We start from the raw sequence: 25,256 nt of genomic DNA on the forward strand, positions 1-25,256 counted from the left end.
GATTTCCTGTCATATTCAGCAACAGCTGTGCATGTATCAAGTTAGTCAAATCTAATTTCTGCCTTTCAAGGGCATGTGTGGGGGTCAATCCACCCACCTTCTCTGTCCGAGGGGAGAGTTTTGCGGACAGCATGCCTTCCCTCCCACCTTAAGGAAAAGTATGCAGCACCCACCTCGTTGGAGCTACAGCTAGCCTTGAGCATGTGCCCATGCCCTAGGAATTCATCCTTCCAAGATGCAGTAGAAACATGCGTGGGGTATTACCCAGCAGCCTGTGGCCGCTGTAGTAAAAGAGCGAGTGGGAAGCATCCGTGGCAAATCCTCCAGAAAGGGAGCAAACGGGTTACATCTGTGCTAACTTCTCCTCATCCTACTCACTGTCCCATCACCACTGTCTAATCTAGGAATCCACTTTCTCCTTCATATTAAGACCTTCGGACTTTTAAAAGAATCTATCACCAATCTTTCTAAAACCTTAACCCTTGCCTAGGAATTTTGTCTTATCATCCTTCACTCAGTGCTTCCAATCACAGTGTCAGATCTCAAGCTCATTCCAGACTCCTTAACGGCTCTAAGCACCAAGTCAATCAGCCCTACTCCCCTCACACCAGGCTCATCCTGCCGAGACAGCTTTATAGGCGAGAGAGTAAGTAGGAACCTGGCCTTGAAATCTGTGGTGAATGATACAACATCCAAGCTGGAGAAACAGCCTCCAAAACACTGGATCCCCATCCCCTATCAAATGCCTATAAAGAACCCTAGATCATCCTCTGTCAAATTATTTATAGGTGACAAGAAATATTTCTAATTATATCCATTCACAGCCACAGTCAGTGAATATTGTGCAAAGAGATTGCCAAAAATGGTTTTGCCAAGTAGGTCCCCAGCTAGGACAGCTGAGGTGGCTGCTGTGTTTGCAGAACAGCCTCTATAAAAGTGGAGCCTGGGTGCCTCTGTCCTGTCCTTCCTCAAACCCTTAAAGGTATGTACGTGTGGCAGAGCACTTGGCTATCTGTGTACTCCTGATGGGAGTGAGTTGTCACTTGAGGGAGATGGCTATCCCTTCCTAAAGTTTAAATACTGTCAATACCCCTGAGAAAGGCATGGCGTACAACATAGTTCTCCTATTTTGTGATTAAACGGGGAAAAATGCCCAGAGTCTCTGTTTTTTTCTTTCAACAGTACTTGTCTGCCTCCAGCCTTCCTCCTTCGTCTGGTATCACAAGAGGTAAGAGAAACTTACTATTACTTTCCAAAGAACAAAGGGCTGTCTCTATTGGTATGTTTTAATGAGTGACTATTTACTTACTAGTTTATTATTAGGCATAGGAGGAACTGGTCTTTAAAAAACAGCTTCTCATGAAACTGACTTTTCAAGCCACCCAATCAAACAGAATTTTATGCAATTTGTCTTATGTAATTTGTTAGAGCTTAATGAAGACGGCAACCCTCACGTACATTTAATGTAAACCGCCATTGCAATTTGACCAATGAAAGAGGCTACATAGTAAAATAAAAGACTGTTGCTCCAGAAGTCAAAATTTCTGGGTGCCCATCCAGGCTGTTCACTGATTGCAGCTCCCTGGGCCACACCGGCTGGCTAGCTTTTACGTGTCTTCAAACACATGTGTTGCAAGGGCAGTAACACTAGACCTGCATTGAGATAGCTGGGCTCATAGCTCCCCACGGCCACTCCCCACCTCAGTGACCCTAGACGGCCCTTTGCCTTGCTGAACCTTAGTTTCCTCATCAGTAGGAGGAGAAGAGCAGGTTTAAGTGAGCTGCTAAGGGTCCTTTGGCTTTTGCCCTCCAGGATCTAAGCCAGTGGTTGCTAAGGCATCTTCCATCAAATCAAAACACGCAGAGGGTCTCCCCTTGTCTGCGTGTGCAGAGGTATGTGAAGAATATATAAAGGGAAGAAAACCTACTATGTATTAAACAATTGGTTTAAGTGAGTTCATGTGTAATACATTCGCTGATTATCAGGTTAGTAAGAAGTAGGAAGTCTATTGCTTCCAAAGGGAATAAACATTACTTGTTGACACTGGAGGTGATTGCCACTGTGTGGACAGCTCCCAACGCCACACAACAAAGTGGAGGCTCTTTGAAAGCTTGTGACCCAAAGGTGACTAAGCACTGCTAAGACAAGAGTAGAGGGACGATGCCCTTTCTGTGTTCTAGGATCTAATGCAGAACAGCAATCATTAGGGCATGGTGTGTGGTTGATTCAAAAATGGTTCATGAAAAAAAAAAAAAAACACAAAACACAGAATAGCATTTGAAGAGAAAAGTGCTAACATCCAATGTTTCAATGTCCAATGTCCCTTGAAAGCATTTCTCAATTTCCATGTCTCCCTATCAGCCTTTTATCTACTATAAGCTACAGTAAGTATGTGGGAGATTTCATATCTAACTCTAAGCTGAGAAGTTCACTGCTTATAACAAAAGGCCAAGACTTTTTATGGAAAGTCTATGAAGGATAGAAGATGCTGTCTTCATTGTCACTAGCAACCAACAGGCTGCTCTCTGTACCGTCCCCTCCTCCACTCCAGAGGTCACAGGCGTTTACTCTGGCCAGAGAAGGGGTTGTTTTATTTGACCAGGATTTCTCAGTTGGAAAAACCGATGTGAATTGGTTTTGGCTTGAAACCTCACAGTGGCTGTCAGTTTCGGGAGAAAAATTAGAAATGTGATATTTTCACACAGCAAGGCGGTGGTGGGGGGAGAGAGGGAGATCATGAGCGTGACGCAGTAAGGACCAGGCAGAGACAAGTGGGATGCTGAACCCAGTGAAAACCCAGGGAAAGGCAGCGGGACACTGACAAGCCACCACTGGGGAGTCTCATTAAAATGCAGGTGCTTGTTTTCCTCAAATAATCCTCTGGAGTTATTTTTACTTCGATAGTAGTGAGAAATTGTGCACAGTTTTTAAAAGGACAGAAAGGACTTGATTTTGACCTAGGACACAACCGTTTGTTGTTACTTACAACTTTTCTTACATTAATGTTGTATTAATATCCATCGTGCTTATTTTCTCTTTACTTACCTAATTCTTGTCAGTTAACTAGAAGTTTGTGTGCATTAAATAGTCAACCTGAATCTAGATGTTTCTTCTTACTTTCAAGCTTGATAATTTTGAGATGCAATTTTAATAGTTTGTGACAAGGGGAAATGGCTAAAAAAATTTTTTTTGAGACGAGATCTCGCTGTTATGTAGATCTGGCTGTCCTGGAATTCTGTAGACCAGGCTGGCCTCAAACTCAAAGAGACCTGCCTGCCTCTACCTCCCAAGTGCTGGAATTAGAGGTGTATACCAACACACCAAGCAATATTTGGCTTTCTAAAAATAGGTTTATTGAGATGATAAAGTTAGAAAGAGAATTTCCATTTCTTTGTATCACCACAATGTAAAACAAAAAAGATTCTGAGCACACACATAGCCTGACAAGTGCAGTTGGCTGGGGATCCATCCCTCCACAGCCCTCAACTGCTGTTTACAATACAGAAGTACGAATCAAGGCTTAAAATGTCGAAGAAAAGTTAAGCTGTCAACACAGGGTTAATAGGTACTCCCTGTCTTCTCTTAGCTCCCTGGCATAGGCCACAGGAGGAACCCCAAAAGACAGAAGAGAATGACAAACAAAGCCTGTGAAAGTGAAACCCACAGGTCAGGATCATCGTTCCACGGTCATGTCTTCCTCTAGGTGCGCCTGGCCCTGAGCTGCCCCCAAATAGCCTGCAGCCATGAGTTCCGACGCCGAGATGGCCGTTTTCGGCGAGGCTGCTCCTTACCTCCGGAAGTCTGAAAAGGAGCGAATCGAGGCCCAGAACAAGCCTTTTGATGCCAAGTCATCCGTGTTTGTGGTGGATGCTAAGGAGTCCTATGTGAAAGCAACGGTGCAGAGCAGGGAAGGGGGGAAGGTGACAGCCAAGACGGAAGGCGGAGCTGTAAGTAAAAGCAAAAAGGGGGAGATGTAGGGACGCGTGGGTCATCTTTTTCTGTTGCTTTGTTGCTACCAACTGGATCCTTCCCTTCTTCACAGACTGTCACCGTCAAGGAAGATCAAGTCTTCTCCATGAACCCTCCCAAGTACGACAAGATCGAGGACATGGCCATGATGACACACCTGCACGAGCCCGCTGTGCTGTACAACCTCAAAGAGCGTTACGCAGCCTGGATGATCTACGTGAGTGACCCCTGTCACTATTCATCAAGTCTATGTACTTTCTGTTGTTGAGATGTCACATTACGCCCTGTTGTAACGAAGCCTCCTGAGGACCCGCACTTCCTCAGTCCTCTCCCCTTGCTGACACAGCATTATTTCTGAGTTGGATCAATGAGCTGATTGCTGACTGGGCAACCTTGTCTTTGTCCACAGACCTACTCAGGCCTCTTCTGTGTCACTGTCAACCCCTACAAGTGGCTGCCGGTGTACAACCCGGAGGTGGTGGCAGCCTACCGAGGCAAAAAGCGACAGGAGGCCCCGCCCCACATCTTCTCCATCTCTGATAATGCCTACCAGTTCATGCTGACGGGTGAGTGCGGCATCTGTAATCACAACCTCTGTAAGCACTAGAGAACACTTGCAGACTTGTAGCACGGACAAGGTATGGCTAGCACCTTGAGAATGAAATGGTTTGCCTACGTTTGATAAGAGTAATGATGCAGGTGAAAAAGCAACTGATTGAGGAGATGATGCACCAATAACAAACACATAGGGAAATTTGCTCAGACTTCTATGCTAAAATCCAAATTTGTTGGTGCTAATTCCAATTCCATTTAATCAAAGTTAGGATCAACTCTGAGTCTTAAGTATACCTACTGTATTAGCTCATTTAAAGTAAGCTTTGAGATTTCATAAGCACTATAGGAAATGCACCCTTGGACATTCAAAACATGGCAGGATTTTGAACTATGAATTAGGAAGGGACATGAAACTGTCAGGCCACCAGCTATGTGGTTGTTTCAGATTAATGATGACACCGTGGGATAACAGGCACACCTTTACAGTTAGTTCTTCAGACTTGTGAAGGGCACACATTTAGTGGCCCTGTGCCTTTATTTAACATTGTCGTCTGTGGCTTCCCTTCACAGACCGTGAGAACCAGTCCATCCTGATTACGTACGTACACGCCATGCTTTCCTTCTGCTGAATTTTGATTGCTAGGGCAGAGCCTTCTTCCTCACATTCTGACTTTTCATCCTGTCCTCACAGCGGAGAATCCGGGGCCGGGAAGACTGTGAACACGAAACGTGTCATCCAGTACTTTGCAACAATTGCAGTCACTGGGGAGAAGAAGAAGGAGGAGGCGCCTTCCGGCAAGATGCAGGTGGGCACGTCTGTCTTAGGGAGGAAGGAGGAATACCAGGCTTTGCAAAGTGTGACTGTGGCATGTTAAAACCATGGCAACCGGATGCCGGTGATATCAGCGTTTAGAAAGCAAATCTCGGAAGGGCTTCGAGAGGCAGGGATGTGCAGGGCAACATGGTAGCAAGCTGCAGGCCTGAGTTCCCACAGCCATTTCTCACAGAAGTCATGCCCAGCCCCCTCCAATGTGGGTACCCTTCCTCTTTCTAAGGCCTTGCCTAGCCACAGGATGCAGCCTGTAGGGCAGGAGAGAGACAGATGAGAAGCTATTTTAGGACATACAACCAAGGAAACCCAAGCTTTACCTTCCTTTCCCACTTCTCTTAAGGGGACACTTGAAGATCAAATCATCAGCGCCAACCCCCTGCTGGAGGCCTTCGGCAACGCCAAGACCGTGAGGAATGACAACTCCTCTCGCTTTGTGAGTCTCTTGGCCGTCCTGTCCGTGTGGGAGTGGCCTCCACGCTTCTACAGACACCATGTCACTGTAGTTTGGTCCATAGTTAATGAAATGGTTTCCAGTTTTTAATCAACCCTCCTTTGCCTATTTAAGGGTAAATTCATCAGGATCCATTTCGGTGCCACAGGCAAACTGGCTTCTGCAGATATTGAAACTTGTGAGTCAATAAACCCCGGTGACTGAGAATCTTTTCGTTGGGGGCATGCACACTGGGGAAACCCTTGCTTTTCTTTCTGCTGCATCAATTTCAAAGCTTAAATTTCCACTTGTGGCCTTTTCAATCTGCCTTTCCAGATCTGCTGGAGAAGTCCCGAGTCACCTTCCAGCTCAAGGCGGAAAGAAGCTACCACATCTTCTACCAGATCATGTCCAACAAGAAACCAGAGCTTATTGGTAAGGAATGCCTTGATTTCTCTGCATCAAGAAAGACAACACCCTGCCTATGCTGTCCCTATGATATGTGACGACGACCAAAGTGACCCTGCATTCTCTTTCCCATGTGTCCAGAGATGCTTCTCATCACCACCAACCCATATGACTTCGCTTATGTCAGTCAAGGGGAGATCACAGTGCCCAGCATTGATGACCAGGAAGAGCTGATGGCCACAGATGTAAGTCATAGGGAGGAGGCAGGAGCTGGCATGGTCCTTGACAGCACACACCCCCTCTTAGTCCACAGACAGTGGGCCAGACAGAGCCATCTTTCAGGCTTTCTGTATTTGGAAGAAAATAACAGACTATTTAAATGTCAGCCCACACATACATTTAAATTCCAAATGCCTGCCATAAATGCTAGGTACCTGACACTCCTCGCCTAGCTGGATTTTTTTTTCCTTATAGGGTTGGTCACTCTTCGCTTAATACTTACACTCTTATATAGTGACTTCTTTTTTTATTTAATGTCAGCCCCTTTACCCAGGAATCTTGGAAAAGCCATAATATTGGACTAAGTAGTCTCATCTGAAAGGTTTAAAATAAGGTATAGCAACCTCACCCCAGGACCATGTTAATAATGTGTAGTTTGTAGGACCAGAATAAAGGAGGAAGTCTTAGGAGAGACAACACTTTCCTGTGCCTCTACTGATTCCTGCTCCCATCTATAAACCACATGGACATTTAGCATGAGTAACTAAGAAAATAACCCAAATCTACTAGAGTGGAGGAGAAAACAGAAAGCATCGCAACACAATAAGAAATATATCGTCACAAATGTCCCCTTCTGCAGGAGTAGTGAATAGTCAGGCAAGGTTTCTGCCCAGGCACCCCATGGTCAGCCAATCCGTGACCTGGTAGCATGTGGAGAAACAGTGGGAGCCAATGCTGTTCTCACACTTCTTTCTGCTGGGCCATCCGTATCAACTGCGGTTGGAGAGTAGCCTGGGGCTGTGCGTTAAGTTAGGGAAACACAGGAAAAGAAGAAATGATCTGGGAGCAGCCACGCTGCTCAAATGGAAAGGCTGGTCTACATTTTCTGCTGTTACTATGTGGGCCAGAGGGAAAGAAACTCTCACTTGTAAGCCATCCGAGTATTAGGCAGTTACAAGGCGAAGAGTGGTGGGGAGGTGGGGAGCCAGACCCCAAGTGTCTCCAGCAAACTGGCCATGGTGATAACTGTAGCTAATTCGATTCTTTCAACAGACTGCTGTGGACATCCTGGGGTTCAGTGCAGATGAAAAGGTGGCCATCTACAAGCTCACAGGCGCCGTGATGCATTATGGGAACATGAAGTTCAAGCAGAAGCAAAGGGAAGAGCAAGCCGAGCCAGATGGCACCGAAGGTAACAGCCCCGTTGTCACCGTCCATCGGATAAAGCTAATGACATGAGCCTTTTCAGAGGCAGAGACCTGTCTGTACTGTCTGACCTTTCTAACAAAAGGCAGAAGGTTTAGGGAGGTGAGATGTCACATTGGAATTTTACATTTTTTAAAGCAAATCTATAGGAGTTTTATTATTTCTGCCCATGCCACTACTCTGTGGTGTGTGTGTGTCTGTGTGTGTGTGTGTGTTTGTGTGTGTGTCTGTGTGTGTGTGTGTCTGTGTGTGTGTGTATTTGTGTGTGTGTGTGTCTGTGTGTGTGTGTCTGTGTGTGTGGTGTCCTTGAGACTGAAGCCAGGGACCTCATCCCAAACTGCATCCTCAGCCTTCTTTATTCTTCATTCACTGTTTATAAGAAAATAGTTACTTTTTGACGGGCGCACATTTTATTCCAGTGAATAATTCAGAACTTCCTCACTACCACTGGGTTAGGGTTTCTCAAATTATTATCTCTAGCGCACCTTTCCTGTATTTTTTACATCACACTGAGCCTGGGCTCCCCAACCTCCAACAAGTAAAGCTAGCATGAAATATGCCACTGCTTTCCAGACATAAGCAAGTAGACCGACTTCCCAACATGTGCATCTCACTGCTTGTGTAAAACCACTGTCACCAACATCTTCGTTGGCAATGAAGTTGTGTGAGCCACCGTCAGGTCCACTGTTCTTGTGTCTTTCCTGCAGTTGCTGACAAGGCTGCCTATCTGACAAGTCTGAACTCTGCTGACCTGCTCAAAGCCCTCTGCTACCCCAGGGTCAAGGTCGGCAATGAATATGTCACCAAAGGCCAGACGGTGCAGCAGGTAAGTGTGATTCAAGCTCCGTGATTCCACTGAACCACCAGAGAGTCAAAAGTTTACCACTGGGTCCAACTCAAACACTTAATTCTACACTCTTCCTGAAGGTGTATAACTCCGTGGGCGCCCTGGCGAAGGCCATGTATGAGAAGATGTTCCTGTGGATGGTCACCCGCATCAACCAGCAGCTGGACACCAAGCAGCCCAGGCAGTACTTCATTGGGGTCTTGGACATCGCTGGCTTTGAGATCTTTGACGTGAGTAATGAGCCACTTAGCAAGCGTACACTGGTAGTCACATGGCTGGGCCTGCTGAAGTCCTAGAAATACTCTTCACAAAATACAAACTCTGCTCTTCAAAAAGTTCAGATTCCTGCTGACCTGGGTCATAAGAGGGGAGGGGTCTAAATGTGAGGCAATGAGTATGAATAAGGAGAAAGAGAATGCTACGTTTTCAGGGCCAGAGTCCCAAAGGACAGCCGCGGAAGCTTAGTCAAAACTGATCTTGAATTTATGCACACTAGCATAGAAACACTTTCTTGGGGCACTCTAAATGAATCTTTCAAAGAGCAGCATTTTCCCAATATGGAAGAGTTAATATAGGGCTGGAGAGATGGCTCAGGGGTTAAGAATACTGACTGCTCTTCCGGAGGTCCTGAGTTCAATTCCCAGCAACCACATGGTGGCTCACAACCATCTATAATGTGATCTGATGCCCTCAGATGTACACACAGGTAGAGCACTGTATACACAATAATAAATAAATCTTTAAAAAAAAAAAGAGTTAATATAGTTCCTTGAAAAACATTTGGGGATTTAACTCTTGATTTAGAATGATAGCTCCCTTCAAGAGATCATCTGAAGGCCCAACCCTTTGCTTTAATAACCCAAAACGTCTCAAAACTTGAAGAAAATGTATTAATTGCTTTATGGATATAAACAGGGAATTTATGACCAATAGCTTACATTTTATCTCTTCCTACAGTTCAACACCTTGGAGCAGCTGTGCATCAACTTCACCAACGAGAAGCTGCAGCAGTTCTTCAACCACCACATGTTCGTGCTGGAGCAGGAGGAGTACAAGAAGGAAGGCATCGACTGGGAGTTCATCGACTTCGGGATGGACCTGGCCGCCTGCATCGAGCTCATCGAGAAGGTGAGTGTAGCTTTTCAAAGTTCAAAACAGGAACAGCAAATTGTCCCTCCTCCTGCGTTTGCTTACAGTGCTAGTTCTCCAAGAGAAAGCAGTAACACCTTGTGACATAGTTGTCTGCTCTGATCAGTTCTCAGACAAGTCATGGATCATCTGATACTGATGAATTTAGTAGTCTTTAGAAAATAACCAATAACAATGCACAGACAAAACACACAGATTCACATTTTCAACTCTTATAGCTTCATGCCTCCTCAGTTATTATTATTATTTTTTTTTTAAGTGACATAGGGTCTCCATGTTCACTGGCCTTGGAATTCACTATGTAAAGCCAGGCCAGCCTTGAACTCACAGAGCTCCTCCTCCTTCTGCCTCCTGAGTGCCAAGATTAAAGGCACATAGCACCACACACAGACTTCCTTCTTCCCTGTTTGATTTCATTCCTACGTGATTGGTAGCTGTGGAAGAAAGGGCTGAAAATCCAGCTAGTGTTCCAAATAGTTAGTTAATCCTGGTGTGGCCATGATGCTGCATTGCACATCTATCCTCCTTGTGTACTGTGTCACGAGGCTGTGCATAGTAAGATGCTTAAGGTTAATTGCTGAAGTTATCCATCCCTTACTCCTGATTACTATCAAGGGAACACACTAAACTTCCATTTCACCTTACCTTGGGAATGAGCTCTGAATTCCCCGTTAGCAATTAAGGGAATTAGTAGTTAAGGAAATCAGTTCAATTAGGTAGGGACCAACAGTTGTGTCATATTTAGATAGAAGTGATTAAGCAGTTTTAATGTTTAAAACTGTTGGGATCTTGGGACTGGAGAAATGGCTCAGTGTTTTAGCCTGTTGCTACATCACAAGGGCTGGGATTTTGATTCCAGCACCCACATCAAGTGCCTCACAAACACCTGGAAATACTACATCTTTTTCTGGCCTCCAAGCACACTCACAAACAAATACACACACACACACACACACACACACACACACACAGAGGGATCTTATCATTTTCCCGTTGGTACCAAGAAAGAATCTATATGAAATCGCCCCTAAACAATGATAAAGCAGAAATAAAATGTAACTGCTGGCTAGGAAAATTTCAAGTAAACATTTCAGATCAAAATTCTCAAAACTAGAAAAAATATTAGGAAAAATATCCTAGGTTGCACAACTTAGGAAAATATGTTAATTTGGCGATGCTCGTCAAAAACTATATGGTCCCCAGAAAAAGCATTTATCTCCTTCACTAGCATTTTACCTTCTGGATTATCAAAATAATTTTTGAGAATGAATTTGTGATTTTGGAGTGCTGAATTTCCTTTCAGTCCTCCATATTAAATTTGTCTCAGCAAAGTCAAACTGGTTCATGAGCAAAACCCAATGGATCACCAGTGCCTAATTCTGTTGAGATGGGGGGCGGGGCAAGGCTGAGAGTACAAAGAGATTTCATGAGGCAACAGGAGATGCACGGCCCTCTTGGTGAGGTTTCATTTCCGGTCATCAGGCCCAGTCTCTCCTTTTCACATCTTTTCCATGTCTAGAGTTGTGGTCAAGGATGCTGTGCCATTAGAAAGGGTCTGTCGGAGCATCTGTGCATTTGTAGGATAAAAATCAAGCTTTAGAGTTCCATTTTACACACTGAGCACACATAGTACAGATGAACTTTTAGACTAAGTCTGTTAGCAGCATTATGTCCTGTGCGTACATCCTACGATGACAGTCGTGTGTTGCTAGAAGACGGACGCACTAAGGTGGGAGCTCATCTGTTCAACCCGTAACTCCAAGTTCTTCCAGTCACACAAACTACTGAGGCATGGTTTTCTACCGGACTCATCGCTGTCTTCTGCCTTTTTAATATCCAGCCCATGGGCATCTTCTCCATCCTGGAAGAGGAGTGCATGTTCCCCAAGGCGACAGACACCTCCTTCAAGAACAAGCTGTATGAGCAGCACCTGGGAAAGTCCAACAACTTCCAGAAGCCCAAGCCCGCCAAGGGCAAGGCCGAGGCCCACTTCTCCCTGGTGCACTATGCGGGCACCGTGGACTACAACATCATTGGCTGGCTGGACAAGAACAAGGACCCTCTGAATGAGACCGTGGTGGGGCTGTACCAGAAGTCCGGGCTGAAAACTCTGGCTTTCCTATTTTCCGGTGGACAAGCTGCTGAAGCAGGTGACCTTGTATAGTGATGACTTGTTTTAATAATCACATCACATTTTGTCAGAGACAATATAGGTCAGCGATTCTCAACCCGTGGGTAGCAAGCCCTTTCAGGGGGTTGAGTGACCCTTTCACAGGGCTCGCCTAAGACCAACGAAAAATGCAAATATTTGCATTATGATTATAAGTAGCAAAAGTTACAGTTATGAAGTAGCAATGAAAATAATTTTATGGTTGGGAGGGTCACCACAGCATGAACTGTATTAAAGGGCCACAGCGCTAGGAAGGTTGAGATCCATTGATAATAGGTACTGCAAAATCTACTACAAAAATTCAGGCTAATGTGGGTGCAGTGAAAGAAAGTATATTAACAACTGTGGTACAGACGCATCAGGAATTGTTCATCCCATAGCCTCTTTTTATCAGTGAGAGAGTGGATTTAGAAAGGGGCAGGGATTTGATGGTGATTGTACCAGCTACTTTTCCACATGGATTAATACTGCTACCATCGAGGATGCAGCTAAGTCCAAGATAAGGAAACCCTTCGTCAGGGCCACAGCACCAGGGTAACTGAATGAGGCCAGATTTCTTTTCTTAAGTATCCGAAGTCTAGATGTACAAGCAACAACACGGAGACACAGGGGACTAGAAATAATGAGTCTCTGCCAGATAAGCCAAGGTCAGCTACCTAGGATGCGACTCTGCCTGTTCCGGGCATGCGCACGCTGACAGGACCCTACTCCTCTGTTTTCTGGGCGGATACTTCAGGAAGCAGACGCTGCTGATCTGGATGGAGTCGGGGAGCCCATCTCCTAGCTGTGTCTTCTATCTTTTGTACAAGTCTTCTTCCCCGGTTGTCTGTAATCAAGCCAGGGATTGCTCTGTCTTCATCAGGATTGGGGTGGATGAGCTGCAGAAGGAGGGAGGGAAATGAGCTCCACAGACTCTCGAGGAAATGTTGCTGTGCCGGTGCCTGTGCGCACAGAAGCCTCAAAGGCTGTAGCAAGTAATCTCCATTTTTCCATTCTGTTTTTCAGAGGGTGGCGGTGGAAAGAAAGGTGGCAAGAAGAAGGGTTCGTCTTTCCAGACGGTGTCTGCTCTTTTCAGGGTACGGTATAATCTTTTGTTTAGAAGATAATTAAGCTGTCTTTAGTGAGGAATTTTAAAGGATGCTTATGGTAAACATGAAAAGAATTAGCAATGTATTTTTTAAAATCTGAAAATTATCTCAGGAAATTTTTAACAAAAAGAAGACACACTGTGTCTCTTTCACAGGAAGGCCTGTTATAAATGAGGCATTGTCCCAAACCTCGAATGTAAGAGATCTGGTAGTAAAGAGATTTTACAAGAAATCAAGCCCTCTTTTAAAACCACCCACTGTGCCCCATTCCATCGACATCCATATGATCGAAGTCTCAACGCAAGCTTTCCCGATGATCAGGGTTGAGAAAAATGAGCCGAAAAGGACTATTTCTGTCTAACCAGGAGCGTGCTAGAAACCTACCCTCCAGACACAGGATAGAGTCCTCTTGGTCACCACGTTTTATTTGAGACGGCTCATTAGAATTTGATAGACCACAAATGAATGCCACTGCTACACACTTTTCTAAAGCTCTCAATTGCGGTCCTATAGGAGAATTTAAACAAGCTGATGACCAACCTGAAGAGCACCCACCCCCACTTTGTCCGCTGCCTCATTCCCAATGAGACCAAGACTCCTGGTAAGACCCTTCTCATGCACAGAGTAACCCTAGGCGGCTTCTCTTTAGATGTCTGTAGAACATGTTTTCCCTTTCCAGGTGCCATGGAGCACGAGCTGGTCCTGCACCAGCTGAGGTGTAACGGGGTGCTGGAAGGCATCCGCATCTGTAGGAAGGGGTTCCCCAGCAGGATCCTCTATGCGGACTTCAAGCAGAGGTTTGTCTTATATCACATATTATACAGAGCAGCGTTAAACCTTAACATCACTCGGTTCTCCACTGTTTGATTGATCCGCCTTTTCAACAGTCACTACTACAGTTCTAGCTTTTATTTCTCGGTGAAGAAAAATCATGTCCTGGTTTTGCTTTTCATTTGGACAGATACAAAGTTCTAAATGCCAGTGCCATCCCAGAAGGTCAATTCATTGATAGCAAGAAGGCCTCTGAGAAGCTTCTAGGCTCTATTGACATTGACCACACCCAGTACAAATTTGGTCACACTAAGGTACCACTAGTCCAACTCAATTGCTGATATAATTTTTAGCACTTTTTCCGAGTTTCTGCCTGAGCAGAAATAACAAGTCTAACCATTCTTTGCTAAGGTCTTCTTTAAAGCTGGCCTGTTGGGAACTCTAGAGGAGATGAGAGATGACAAGCTGGCCCAGCTCATCACCCGCACACAAGCCATGTGCAGAGGGTACTTGATGAGGGTCGAGTTCAAAAAGATGATGGAGAGGAGGTGAGGAACGAAGCTTGCTTGCCTTTCTCACCACCTTGTGTCAGTGAACTCAGTGCAGCTGTGATGCCACTTTACACATCTTTGCCCATTTGTATCTATGTTTCTCCTCCCCCCACAGAGAGTCCATCTTCTGCATCCAGTACAACGTCCGCGCCTTCATGAACGTCAAGCACTGGCCCTGGATGAAGCTCTACTTCAAGATCAAGCCGCTGCTGAAGAGCGCGGAGACCGAGAAGGAGATGGCCAACATGAAGGAAGATTTTGAGAAGGCCAAGGAGGACCTGGCTAAGTCAGAGGCCAAAAGGAAAGAGCTGGAAGAAAAGATGGTAGCTCTGATGCAGGAGAAAAATGACCTGCAGCTCCAGGTTCAAGCTGTGAGTGCCACACATTGTGCACGGCCCGTTCGTATTACCTGGTCGGGAGGTGACTGCATATAAGCAGTTGCAGGCTTCAGGGTAAAGGATGTCTCTCCAGGCACCTGCTTTAATTGCCTGACTTTCAAAATCGCTAAGCTTCAGACCCAGAAAGCAAACAGCTTCAAAGCCACACCCATGATGCTCACATCCATGTGCGCATCCTACACAGCCTGGTCCCTAGTCAGCCAAGCGTGAAAACATCGCTAGGCATTGACCTTTCTGTATGGAGCATCCTCCTATATTAGGGTATGCATTCTTTGGTAAATATTATTTAATGCTAACTAGAACATACATTGTTTTTAATCAGAGTAGGAAAAAAGGGCTAATTTAAGCCCTTAACTGAATGGGGGGGGGACGGGACCCTGAGCTTTAGATAGTAAATGACTTTTCCAAAAGGACTGAGGGTTAGGAAATCACATATTTTTGCAACAAAGCTACTTTTTCATGCCTTGGATATTTAGAGGAAAGATGTCGATCTACTTTATCAACAGATTAAGATCTTCCCATGCTGTCTATTTAATTTTTTTAGTTGGCAATTTAATGGTCTATCCATTGACCAGCTGGTAGTCCCAACTTTTTTTTTTTTAAAGACTTGTTTATTTATACAGTATTCTGCCCATATGTGTGCCTGCATACCAGAAGAGGGCACCAGATCTCACTATAGGTGGTTGTGAGCCACCATGTGGTTGCTGGGAATTGAACTCGCGACCTTTGGAAGAACAGACAGTGCTCTTAACCTCTCAGCCGTCTCTCCAGCCCCTGGTCACAACCTTTAATGCACTAATGTGCATGTGCAGAGATAGCCTGTACAAACAAACACAAATGCACTATTTCTCCCACTAGGAAGCAGATGGCTTGGCCGATGCTGAGGAGAGGTGCGATCAATTGATCAAAACCAAAATCCAGCTGGAGGCCAAGATCAAAGAGCTGACCGAGCGAGCAGAGGACGAGGAGGAGATCAACGCCGAGCTGACGGCCAAGAAGAGGAAGCTGGAGGACGAGTGCTCAGAGCTGAAGAAAGACATCGATGACCTTGAGCTGACCCTGGCCAAGGTCGAGAAGGAGAAGCATGCCACGGAGAACAAGGTATGATTATTATTCTCTTAAAGCATCCACAAGTATTCACCTTGCCCTGAATCTTAAATCTTAAAATTACTCAACATGGAAGGAAAGTTACAACCTTGCCATCTTTTTTCTTCTATCTTTCTCTTCTATTGTATTCAGCCGCCTGGCTACTGTGTTCCATGTCACACAGAAGTTAAATTATCATGTATTTTGTCCAGATGACATGGTTTTGTCAGTATTCCCACCGTCTATTCAAATCTACAGGTGAAAAACCTCACGGAAGAGATGGCCGGCCTGGACGAAAATATTGCCAAGCTGACCAAGGAGAAGAAAGCCCTCCAGGAGGCTCACCAGCAGACCCTGGATGACCTGCAGGCTGAGGAGGACAAGGTCAACACACTGACCAAAGCCAAAACCAAGCTCGAGCAGCAAGTGGATGATGTGAGTGTGAAAAACATTCTTTTTCCTTATAAGGAACGGTGTAACCAATTGTGAAGTACAGCCATGAGTGGCGCCATGAGCTCTGAGACGCAGGTTTGGCGTCCTCACACTCACTGTTGTCTCTTTTAAGTTTTCCCCCTGAGTATCTGACTAGAGACATAAGGTTCCATGCTTAAGAATCTAAACAAAATCCCTTGTAATTCAGCTTGAAGGATCACTGGAACAGGAAAAGAAGCTCAGGATGGACCTAGAAAGAGCAAAGAGGAAGCTGGAGGGGGACCTAAAGTTGGCCCAAGAATCCACAATGGACATAGAAAACGACAAACAGCAACTTGATGAGAAACTCAAAAAGTAAGTGTGGTAAAATTCAGCCCTGGCTTCTCACTGTGTCTGAGCAGATCAAACCTGTCTAAGTGTTTCCAAAGTATTGCTTCATGGCATGTGGGGTAAAATAAACAATGACAACTCTTTTTTTTTTTTTTTTTTAAATTAATTAAAATGGCACTTGGTGAACTTGTAAGACACCCACTTCTCTCTCTTTTAAGACCAGCCATATAAAAGGTTCAGTTATACATGGGTAAGGCTGAGGAAAGAGTTGACCATAAGCTAGTGTGCTGCTGTTAAACTAGGAAAGAGTTTGAAATGAGCAACCTGCAGAGCAAGATTGAAGATGAACAGGCCCTCGGCATGCAGCTGCAGAAGAAAATCAAAGAGCTGCAAGTAAGTAAACGGTTTCCATCAGTCTAACTCATCAGGGGGAAAAATGAGACCAAAGAAGCTGAGTCCGTCCTTTCCCACCTCCCCTAGGCCCGCATCGAGGAGCTGGAGGAGGAAATCGAGGCAGAGCGGGCCTCCAGGGCCAAAGCAGAGAAGCAGCGCTCTGACCTCTCCCGGGAGCTGGAGGAGATCAGCGAGAGGCTGGAAGAAGCCGGTGGGGCCACTTCAGCCCAGATCGAGATGAACAAGAAGCGAGAGGCCGAGTTCCAGAAAATGCGCAGGGACCTGGAGGAGGCCACCCTGCAGCATGAGGCCACGGCAGCCGCCCTGAGGAAGAAGCACGCGGACAGCGTGGCGGAGCTCGGCGAGCAGATTGACAACCTGCAGCGCGTCAAGCAGAAGCTGGAGAAGGAGAAGAGCGAGCTGAAGATGGAGATCGACGACCTCGCTAGTAACATGGAGACTGTCTCCAAAGCCAAGGTCTTTCCTGACTTTCTAATTTATCCAAAACACTTGACAGTGACTATATACTGCATGTGAATCTAGCTGGCCACACCCCATGTCATCACTGTATCGAATCAAGTCTCTATACCTTATTTTTCAAAATCACCTTGAACTTTGTTACTATGCCATGGCAACAGTAGTGCAGTGACAAGGGAAAGTCCCCTCTACATGATATGGACCGTAGATGATGTTCACATTTCCCTAAAGAAAGGGATCTAGTTTCGATGATCACATATGCATCCAGTTAGCCAGCTATGCTCCTCCGCTGTTTCCCAAGCACAGTGCAAGGCTTTGGCAGCAACATAAACAACACCCTGTTTCTGCTACACACAGTTACGCATCTCTAAATCCCCGCCTTCCAAGTAAAGTGTCATCTTGGCCTATTTTTTTCCCTTTCCACCACAGGGGAACCTTGAGAAGATGTGCCGCACCCTGGAGGACCAACTGAGTGAAGTAAAGACGAAGGAGGAGGAACAGCAGCGCTTGATCAATGAGCTGTCGACCCAGAAGGCGCGCTTACACACAGAGTCAGGTAAGTCAGTGAGCTGTCGACCCAGAAGGCGCGCTTACACACAGAGTCAGGTCAGTCAGTGAGCAGCAGCTTACCTTTGGAACAATGGAGTGTGCTGTGTCAGCCCCATCCCGGCAGCCCGGGTCATGCCTCGCACAGTGTGTGCACAATCATTACTCCCTACACCTTTGGAGCTTGAGATGGCTACAAAGCAATTACTCTAAGCTACAAGTCGAGGGAAAAATGAATCTCTTGGGGTTAGGAGAGTTTTGTTACCCGAGTAACCCTCAAAAAACCCCAACATTTCATAATATTCTATGAAATAAGGAGAGTCATATACAATTCTGCCATACTCAATGATTCATGTTTTTTTTTTTCTCTCTCTCTCTCTCAGGGGAGTTTTCCCGACAGCTGGATGAGAAAGATGCTATGGTTTCTCAGCTCTCCCGAGGCAAGCAAGCATTTACGCAGCAGATTGAGGAGTTAAAGAGGCAACTGGAAGAGGAGTCAAAGGTGAGATCCTTCGGTGAACACTTTTACTCACAGAACTGGGTTGGCCTGACACATTACTGAACTCCACAAAGAGAGTGGAGTGATCAGAACGACTACTCACATCCTACAATTTTGGGCTATCTAGGCCAAGAACGCGCTGGCCCACGCCCTGCAGTCAGCGCGCCACGACTGTGACCTGCTGCGGGAGCAATACGAGGAGGAGCAGGAAGCCAAGGCTGAGCTGCAGAGGGCCATGTCCAAGGCCAACAGCGAGGTGGCCCAGTGGAGGACCAAATACGAGACGGACGCCATCCAGCGCACGGAGGAGCTGGAGGAGGCCAAGTACGAGTTTCAAAGAATTAGACAGAAAGAAACCAAAGTAAAGGAAAAGTGAAGAGAAAATAGGAAAGACTATTTGCTCCATAAAGATCATCAAATAATTTTTGTGACTTCCATATTTGTAAGGTTAGGAGGAGCACATGCGCAGCCCAGGATCCCAGGAGCACATGCGCAGTCCAGGATCCCAGGAGCACATGCGCAGTCTAGGATCCCAAATACCTAACATAATTGAGGAAATGTACCCTTTCCCGAGTTCTCAGGGTTAGCTTAGCTTCAGCATCCTACCTCTCCTCCTTCTCTCTGGTCCCACAGATATGTTTGATAACACTTGAGATAGATAAGCGCTCACCTGGGAAATAAGAATTCTGGGAGAGATAAAATGAGCACTAAGAAATAATTCTGGAGAAGCCTGTGGGCACACCGAAATAAAAGATCTTAGGGAAAAATATACTTTCCTAGTCAGCAGATAGGCGGAGTCTACTGTGTCAACTTTGATTCTTCTCTTGGTCACTCAACACTGCCCACCCCTCCTCAGGAAGAAGCTGGCTCAGCGTCTGCAGGATGCTGAGGAGCACGTAGAAGCCGTGAATTCCAAATGTGCTTCTCTTGAAAAGACGAAGCAGCGGCTGCAGAATGAAGTGGAGGACCTCATGATCGACGTGGAGAGGTCTAATGCCGCCTGCGCCGCTCTGGACAAGAAGCAGAGGAACTTCGACAAGGTGGCCTACGCGACCCGTGATTGACTCCTGGGATTGGCTCCTGGGAGGAAGGAGCCTTATGCCTGGGTTCAGACCTTAACTAGCAGTGTGCTTCCAGGTCCTGGCAGAATGGAAGCAGAAGTACGAAGAAACTCAAGCCGAACTTGAAGCCTCCCAGAAGGAGTCCCGCTCTCTCAGCACGGAGCTGTTCAAGGTGAAAAACGCCTACGAGGAGTCTCTGGATCAACTCGAGACGCTCAAGAGAGAAAACAAGAACCTGCAGCGTGAGTCCCGCGTGCCCTTGCCGAGCCTGCGCGGTCCTGGCGGGACTCTCCCATACTGCCATGGCTCCAACCGCTTCCTCTCATCTGCTCTTCCGCAGAGGAGATCTCTGACCTGACAGAGCAGATTGCAGAGGGAGGGAAGCACATCCATGAGTTGGAGAAGATCAAGAAGCAGATCGATCAGGAGAAAAGTGAACTGCAGGCTTCGCTGGAGGAAGCAGAGGTGCGCGCTCTGTTTGTTCGCCCCTCCCTTATAAACAGACCGAAACAAGAATTGCAACTGAGATCCCCCACTTTGTGAGCTTTAGGGGGACAATGCGTACCACTAAGGGAAAAGCTGGTGGGGGGCGTGCGGGGAGGGAAAAAATACCTTCTTGAGAAATAACCACAGTGAGTGAGGTGAGCAAAAAAAATTTTTTTTTAATTAAGGCGTCACTTGAGCACGAGGAAGGCAAAATTCTACGCATCCAGCTTGAGTTGAATCAGGTGAAATCTGAGATTGACCGCAAAATTGCTGAAAAAGACGAAGAAATCGACCAGCTGAAGAGAAACCACCTCAGGGTGGTTGAGTCCATGCAGAGCACGCTGGACGCCGAGATCCGCAGCAGGAACGATGCTCTGAGGATCAAGAAGAAGATGGAGGGCGACCTCAACGAGATGGAGATCCAGCTGAACCACGCCAACCGCCAGGCTGCGGAGGCCATCAGGAATCTCCGGAACACACAAGGAATGCTGAAGGTACCTTGGGGTGAACACACACTGTTTGGCAGGCTAGGAGTTATTGTAATATTCAAATTTTTAAATTTTAAGAAAGTTACAGGACATACATTATCAAAGCAAGAGCTGGGCGTGGTGGCGCACACCTTTAATCCCAGCACTCGGGAAGCAGAGGCGGGTGGATCGCTGTGAGTTCGAGGCCAGCCTGGTCTACAAAGTGAGTCCAGGACAGCCAAGGCTACACAGAGAAACTCTGTCTCAAAAAGCAAAATAAAACAAAACAACAACAACAAAATTAACAAAGCAAGGGGGCTGGAGAGATGGCTCAGCGGTTCACAGCACTGGCTGCTCTTCCAAAGGGACCCAGGTTCAAATCCCAGTACCCACATGGCAGTTCACAATTGTCTGTAATTCCAGTTCCAAGGGATCGAGCACCCTCACAAAGACATACATGGAGGCAGAACACCAATGTAAACAAAATAAAAAAAAAATTATCAAAGCAATGAAGTAGCAAGATAAAAAAAAAATGCATATGCCTAGTTGAGAAGAAGCTAAGTTCTGTCTGAAAGCCCAAGAGAGAATTTGCTTTGTCATTGGAGAAAAAAATGAGTGGTAAAGTGTGTGGAGACAGAGTGATGGAACAGCGCAGGCTCCCAAGTGCTAGGACTATCGGGGTGACCCGCCAAGCCCGGTTCTTGACTTCCCTCCTTAAAGATGTAAAATAACACAATCAGGTTAGCTGAATTTTAAGGATACTTTCCTGATGCAAGATCTCATAGATTTGCCTGTGATTTGTTTTATGATTTGAGATCTGAGATAAAACATTATATGCTTTAGAACGGAAGTACTGCACCAGGCTTCTAAGAATATGTCATTAACGGCACTTGTGGGTGTCCGTATATAATTAGACTCTGAACTAACAAGGTCTAGGTGTGAGCGTGACATTAAATTTGAATCCACTTTAACTGGAACATGAGTAAGAGTTTCCCTTCCTTGTGAGTAGGACACCCAGCTGCACCTGGATGACGCTCTCAGAGGCCAGGATGACCTGAAGGAGCAGCTGGCCATGGTTGAGCGCAGAGCCAACCTGATGCAGGCTGAGATCGAGGAGCTCAGGGCATCCCTGGAACAGACCGAGAGGAGCAGGAGAGTGGCTGAGCAAGAACTTCTGGATGCCAGTGAGCGCGTACAGCTCCTGCACACTCAGGTAAGGTTCAGGACCAGGGTTCTCAAATGCACTTCCTGAAGATAAAGGCAGTCAGGGGTCAGGTGGGGGTGGGGAGGGTGGTGAGCCTGTCCACGAGATGCACAGGTAATGTTGGCAGAGGAATGTTCCCAGGGGTTTAGAAATGCACAGTGCGACCCTAAGTACATACTGAGACATAGACAGTTTACCCGGTCGCTTATGGGCTGGTGTAGCCATGGACTTGAACGATCTGGAGTTTAAACACGAAAGACCAGATTCAGTTTTGCACCCAACACTGGTGACCATCTTATCGCTCACAACTCTACATAGGAAACGAATAAGCAAACTCAATGCAAAAGTAATAAGTCACCATGTTATTTATTATCATGTGTGTATCTAAAGTTAACATCGCAGTCTACGTAAAGCACTCCTGGGCTCAGATCCATGGAGTCATCACTAGTGCTAGGGCTCAGATCCACAGAGTCATCACTAGTGCTAGGGCTCAGATCCACGGAGTCATCACTAGTGCTAGGGCTCAGATCCATGGAGTCATCACTAGTGCTAGGGCTCAGATCCATGGAGTCATCACTAGTGCTAGGGCTCAGATCCACGGAGTCATCACTAGTGCTAGGGCTCAGATCCACGGAGTCATCACTAGTGCTAGGGCTCAGATCCACGGAGTCATCACTAGTGCCAGTCAGCCCGTGTGTTCCGCAGTTCATTGGTTGAATATATGGTGCTATGCTCTTGCAATGACCACACAGAGCATTCACTGCCTCAGAAATATAGTCATGAAACAGAAAAAGAATAAAGCAAATTAAGGAGATGAAACTATTAACTTTTTTGTTGAAAAAGAATGCAAGAAACATTTGAAAGGATAAGCAGACGTGTTATTAATGGCTTTTCTCTGACTACTGAGGGTGTGTTTTTGTTTTACGCTAATTTGCACACTCTACTTTTTATATAATAAGCCTATATAAAAGAATACTTTTGGACATTGTAATGTCTAAAATCATTAATTATGGAAAAATTTTAAATCAATATTGTAATTTAAAACTCAGATTTGCTAATATGTAATACATTTTTACTAATTGTTAGTACCTAGAGTTGATTGACTATTTCAAATACTGTTAACTTTGCAAAAACATGGGGATTCTTGGTTGTCATTTGTATCAATATACTATTTGTGAACTTATAACAGAGGCAGCCAATATAGATGGACAGATGAAATAAGTTATTCTTCACCAGCTGTGTGGTACACAATCGTATAAAGATAGATCGCTCTACTTTGTGTTTACAACCATCCATGAATAACAAGTAAATACCTTTGGCATTAGGAATCAAATTTTATATTGCATCATTTATGTTTTATGACCAGGGATATTGGTAGAAAAAATCCACAAGCTTGGAATTAATGTGTCACTTTGTTTTTATTTTGAACATTCCTTATTATTTAGGGCCAAATGCACTAGTTATAAATGTAATTAAATGTAGTTTTCCTATTCCTTTTTTAAAATTGTAACAGAACACCAGCCTCATCAATACCAAGAAGAAGCTGGAGACAGACATTTCCCAGATCCAGGGAGAGATGGAGGACATCGTCCAGGAAGCCCGCAATGCAGAAGAGAAGGCCAAGAAAGCCATCACGGACGTGAGTAGAGTCACATTTCTGCCCTCAGTGAGCAATGAGCCGTCCTGATGCCAATAGCTGTCTTGGTTTCCTACTAAGGCCGCTATGATGGCGGAGGAGCTGAAGAAGGAGCAGGACACCAGCGCCCACCTGGAGCGGATGAAGAAGAACATGGAGCAGACGGTGAAGGACCTGCAGCACCGTCTGGACGAGGCCGAGCAGCTGGCGCTGAAGGGCGGCAAGAAGCAGATCCAGAAACTGGAGGCCAGGGTGGGTGTCCACATTTTTTTCAGCTCCCAGCCACTCCCCCGCCACCCCTCCCCTCGCCACCCCCTATCTCTCTCTCTCTCTCTCTCTCTCTCTCTCTCTCTGTGTGTGTGTGTGTGTGTGTGTGTGTGTGTGAGCAGCCGCAGCCAAACTGTTAAATGTGTTTTCTCTTCTAGGTGAGGGAGCTTGAGAATGAGGTGGAGAACGAGCAGAAACGCAACATTGAGGCTGTCAAGGGTCTCCGCAAGCACGAGAGAAGAGTGAAGGAGCTCACTTACCAGGTACCCAGCCTTTCCTTCTCTGCCAGGCCTACAGCTTTTGAGAAAATAAAACTAATGGGGGTAAGATGATGTCAGAGAAATGACATCATCTGCTCACTGCCTCTTACAGACCGAGGAGGACCGCAAGAACGTGCTCAGGCTGCAGGACTTGGTGGACAAGCTACAGACGAAAGTGAAAGCCTACAAGAGACAAGCTGAGGAGGCGGTGAGTATCTCTCCATAGATAAGAGACTGCTCCAGGACCATGTCCTGTTCTGTGAGGCCCTGAAGTCCCTAAAAACTCAAGGGGCTTTCTTCTAAGGTGATGAGCAAACCAGGAGACCAAAATTATGTAGGGAACTGAATATTTAGTTGGAAAGCCAAATTTTTGCTGCAAATTATTAGAGCTTTAGACACTCTAATTCCTATCTCTGAGAGACTGCCTCAAGTAGTATTTCAGACAAGTTAACACAGAGATGCTTGTCCACTGCACTACACTGATTATCTAGAACATTCCAAACTCTCAGCATTCACAGGGCTGTACAAATAAGTGCCTGAATTATTCTAAGCCTCATTTAACCTTAAGATTAAAACCAGTTCTGAACTTAAAAGAACAAGAACAAAAACAAAAACAAAAACAAAAACAAAAGAAAAACCCAAAATCTTTCCCATTCAGTCAGTTCTTAGCTCTTCCTTTAAGGCTCTCTGAACCCAGCATCACTGCTGCGTCTTCTCTTGGAAGTTTGTTTTATAGAAACAAGATTAAATCAGATCCCTGCTCTTTTGACCTCTGTGTAGTCACTATATCATCCTCAGTGTGCCAAGAAAAGAGTCAAATGAAAACACACTCATTCATGTTGTCAAATCTATGGGCTGTTTTGCCCCAAAATAAGAATGCCACCAAATGACAGGACTTTCTTGTTCACGAAACAAATCCTGTAGCTTTTTTTTTTTTTTTAAGCAACAAAGGTGATTAACAGGCAGAAAACGTCAAGTGTTATTCTCTCCAATTCATTCCCTCTCACAGGAGGAACAATCCAACGTCAACCTGGCCAAGTTCCGCAAGCTGCAGCACGAGTTGGAGGAAGCCGAGGAGCGGGCAGACATCGCCGAGTCCCAGGTCAACAAGCTGCGGGTGAAGAGCCGGGAGGTCCACACCAAAGTCATAAGCGAAGAGTAATTCATTCTTCTGTTGAAAGGTGACAGAAGAAATCACAAAATGTGACGTTCTTTGTCACTGTCCTGTATATTAAGAAAATAAAATCTGCAGATAATTTTGCAATCTAAAAGCTCATTTGTCTCTTAATTATAAGCCCTGTGATGCTTTGGGGACCAATTTATTTCTTAAACATTTGTTGAGTACATGCTACGTGCAGAGATGTCAAAGAAATGAACCAACTAAACACCAAGGGTATGAGTACCACTCACCCAGCTTTACTGAGTGCTGAATATGTGTCTGGTACAAGAACAGCCACCAAGGAAATGAGCTATCCCTGTCTTTGAGGAACTCAACTGAGAGGGTGGGGAAGCTTCAGA

At 45.7% G+C, this 25,256-nt stretch overlaps 1 protein-coding gene across 1 annotated transcript; it reads left to right on the top strand.

Annotated features, from left to right (window-relative positions):
* Positions 1-874: 874 nt before the first annotated feature.
* On the top strand, positions 875-25,009 carry LOC127208401 (myosin-4). The gene is made up of 40 exons (XM_051167844.1): positions 875-982; positions 1,183-1,228; positions 3,705-3,948; positions 4,044-4,187; positions 4,380-4,536; positions 5,096-5,123; positions 5,217-5,331; positions 5,698-5,790; positions 5,923-5,986; positions 6,124-6,222; positions 6,337-6,440; positions 7,468-7,606; positions 8,328-8,446; positions 8,548-8,697; positions 9,425-9,595; positions 11,457-11,766; positions 12,792-12,862; positions 13,388-13,475; positions 13,554-13,671; positions 13,836-13,959; positions 14,057-14,193; positions 14,312-14,567; positions 15,453-15,695; positions 15,939-16,115; positions 16,321-16,466; positions 16,745-16,835; positions 16,923-17,312; positions 17,742-17,868; positions 18,242-18,360; positions 18,485-18,681; positions 19,214-19,397; positions 19,495-19,660; positions 19,759-19,883; positions 20,090-20,398; positions 21,381-21,584; positions 23,089-23,214; positions 23,293-23,463; positions 23,637-23,741; positions 23,851-23,946; positions 24,748-25,009. The coding sequence occupies exons 3-40, from the start codon at positions 3,745-3,747 to the stop codon at positions 24,898-24,900; spliced, it is 5,820 nt and encodes a 1,939-aa protein (XP_051023801.1). The 5' UTR covers positions 875-982; positions 1,183-1,228; positions 3,705-3,744; the 3' UTR covers positions 24,901-25,009.
* Positions 25,010-25,256: the final 247 nt, after the last annotated feature.

Source organism: Acomys russatus, chromosome 25 (assembly GCF_903995435.1).
Source record: "Acomys russatus chromosome 25, mAcoRus1.1, whole genome shotgun sequence".
Taxonomy (NCBI): domain Eukaryota; kingdom Metazoa; phylum Chordata; class Mammalia; order Rodentia; family Muridae; genus Acomys; species Acomys russatus.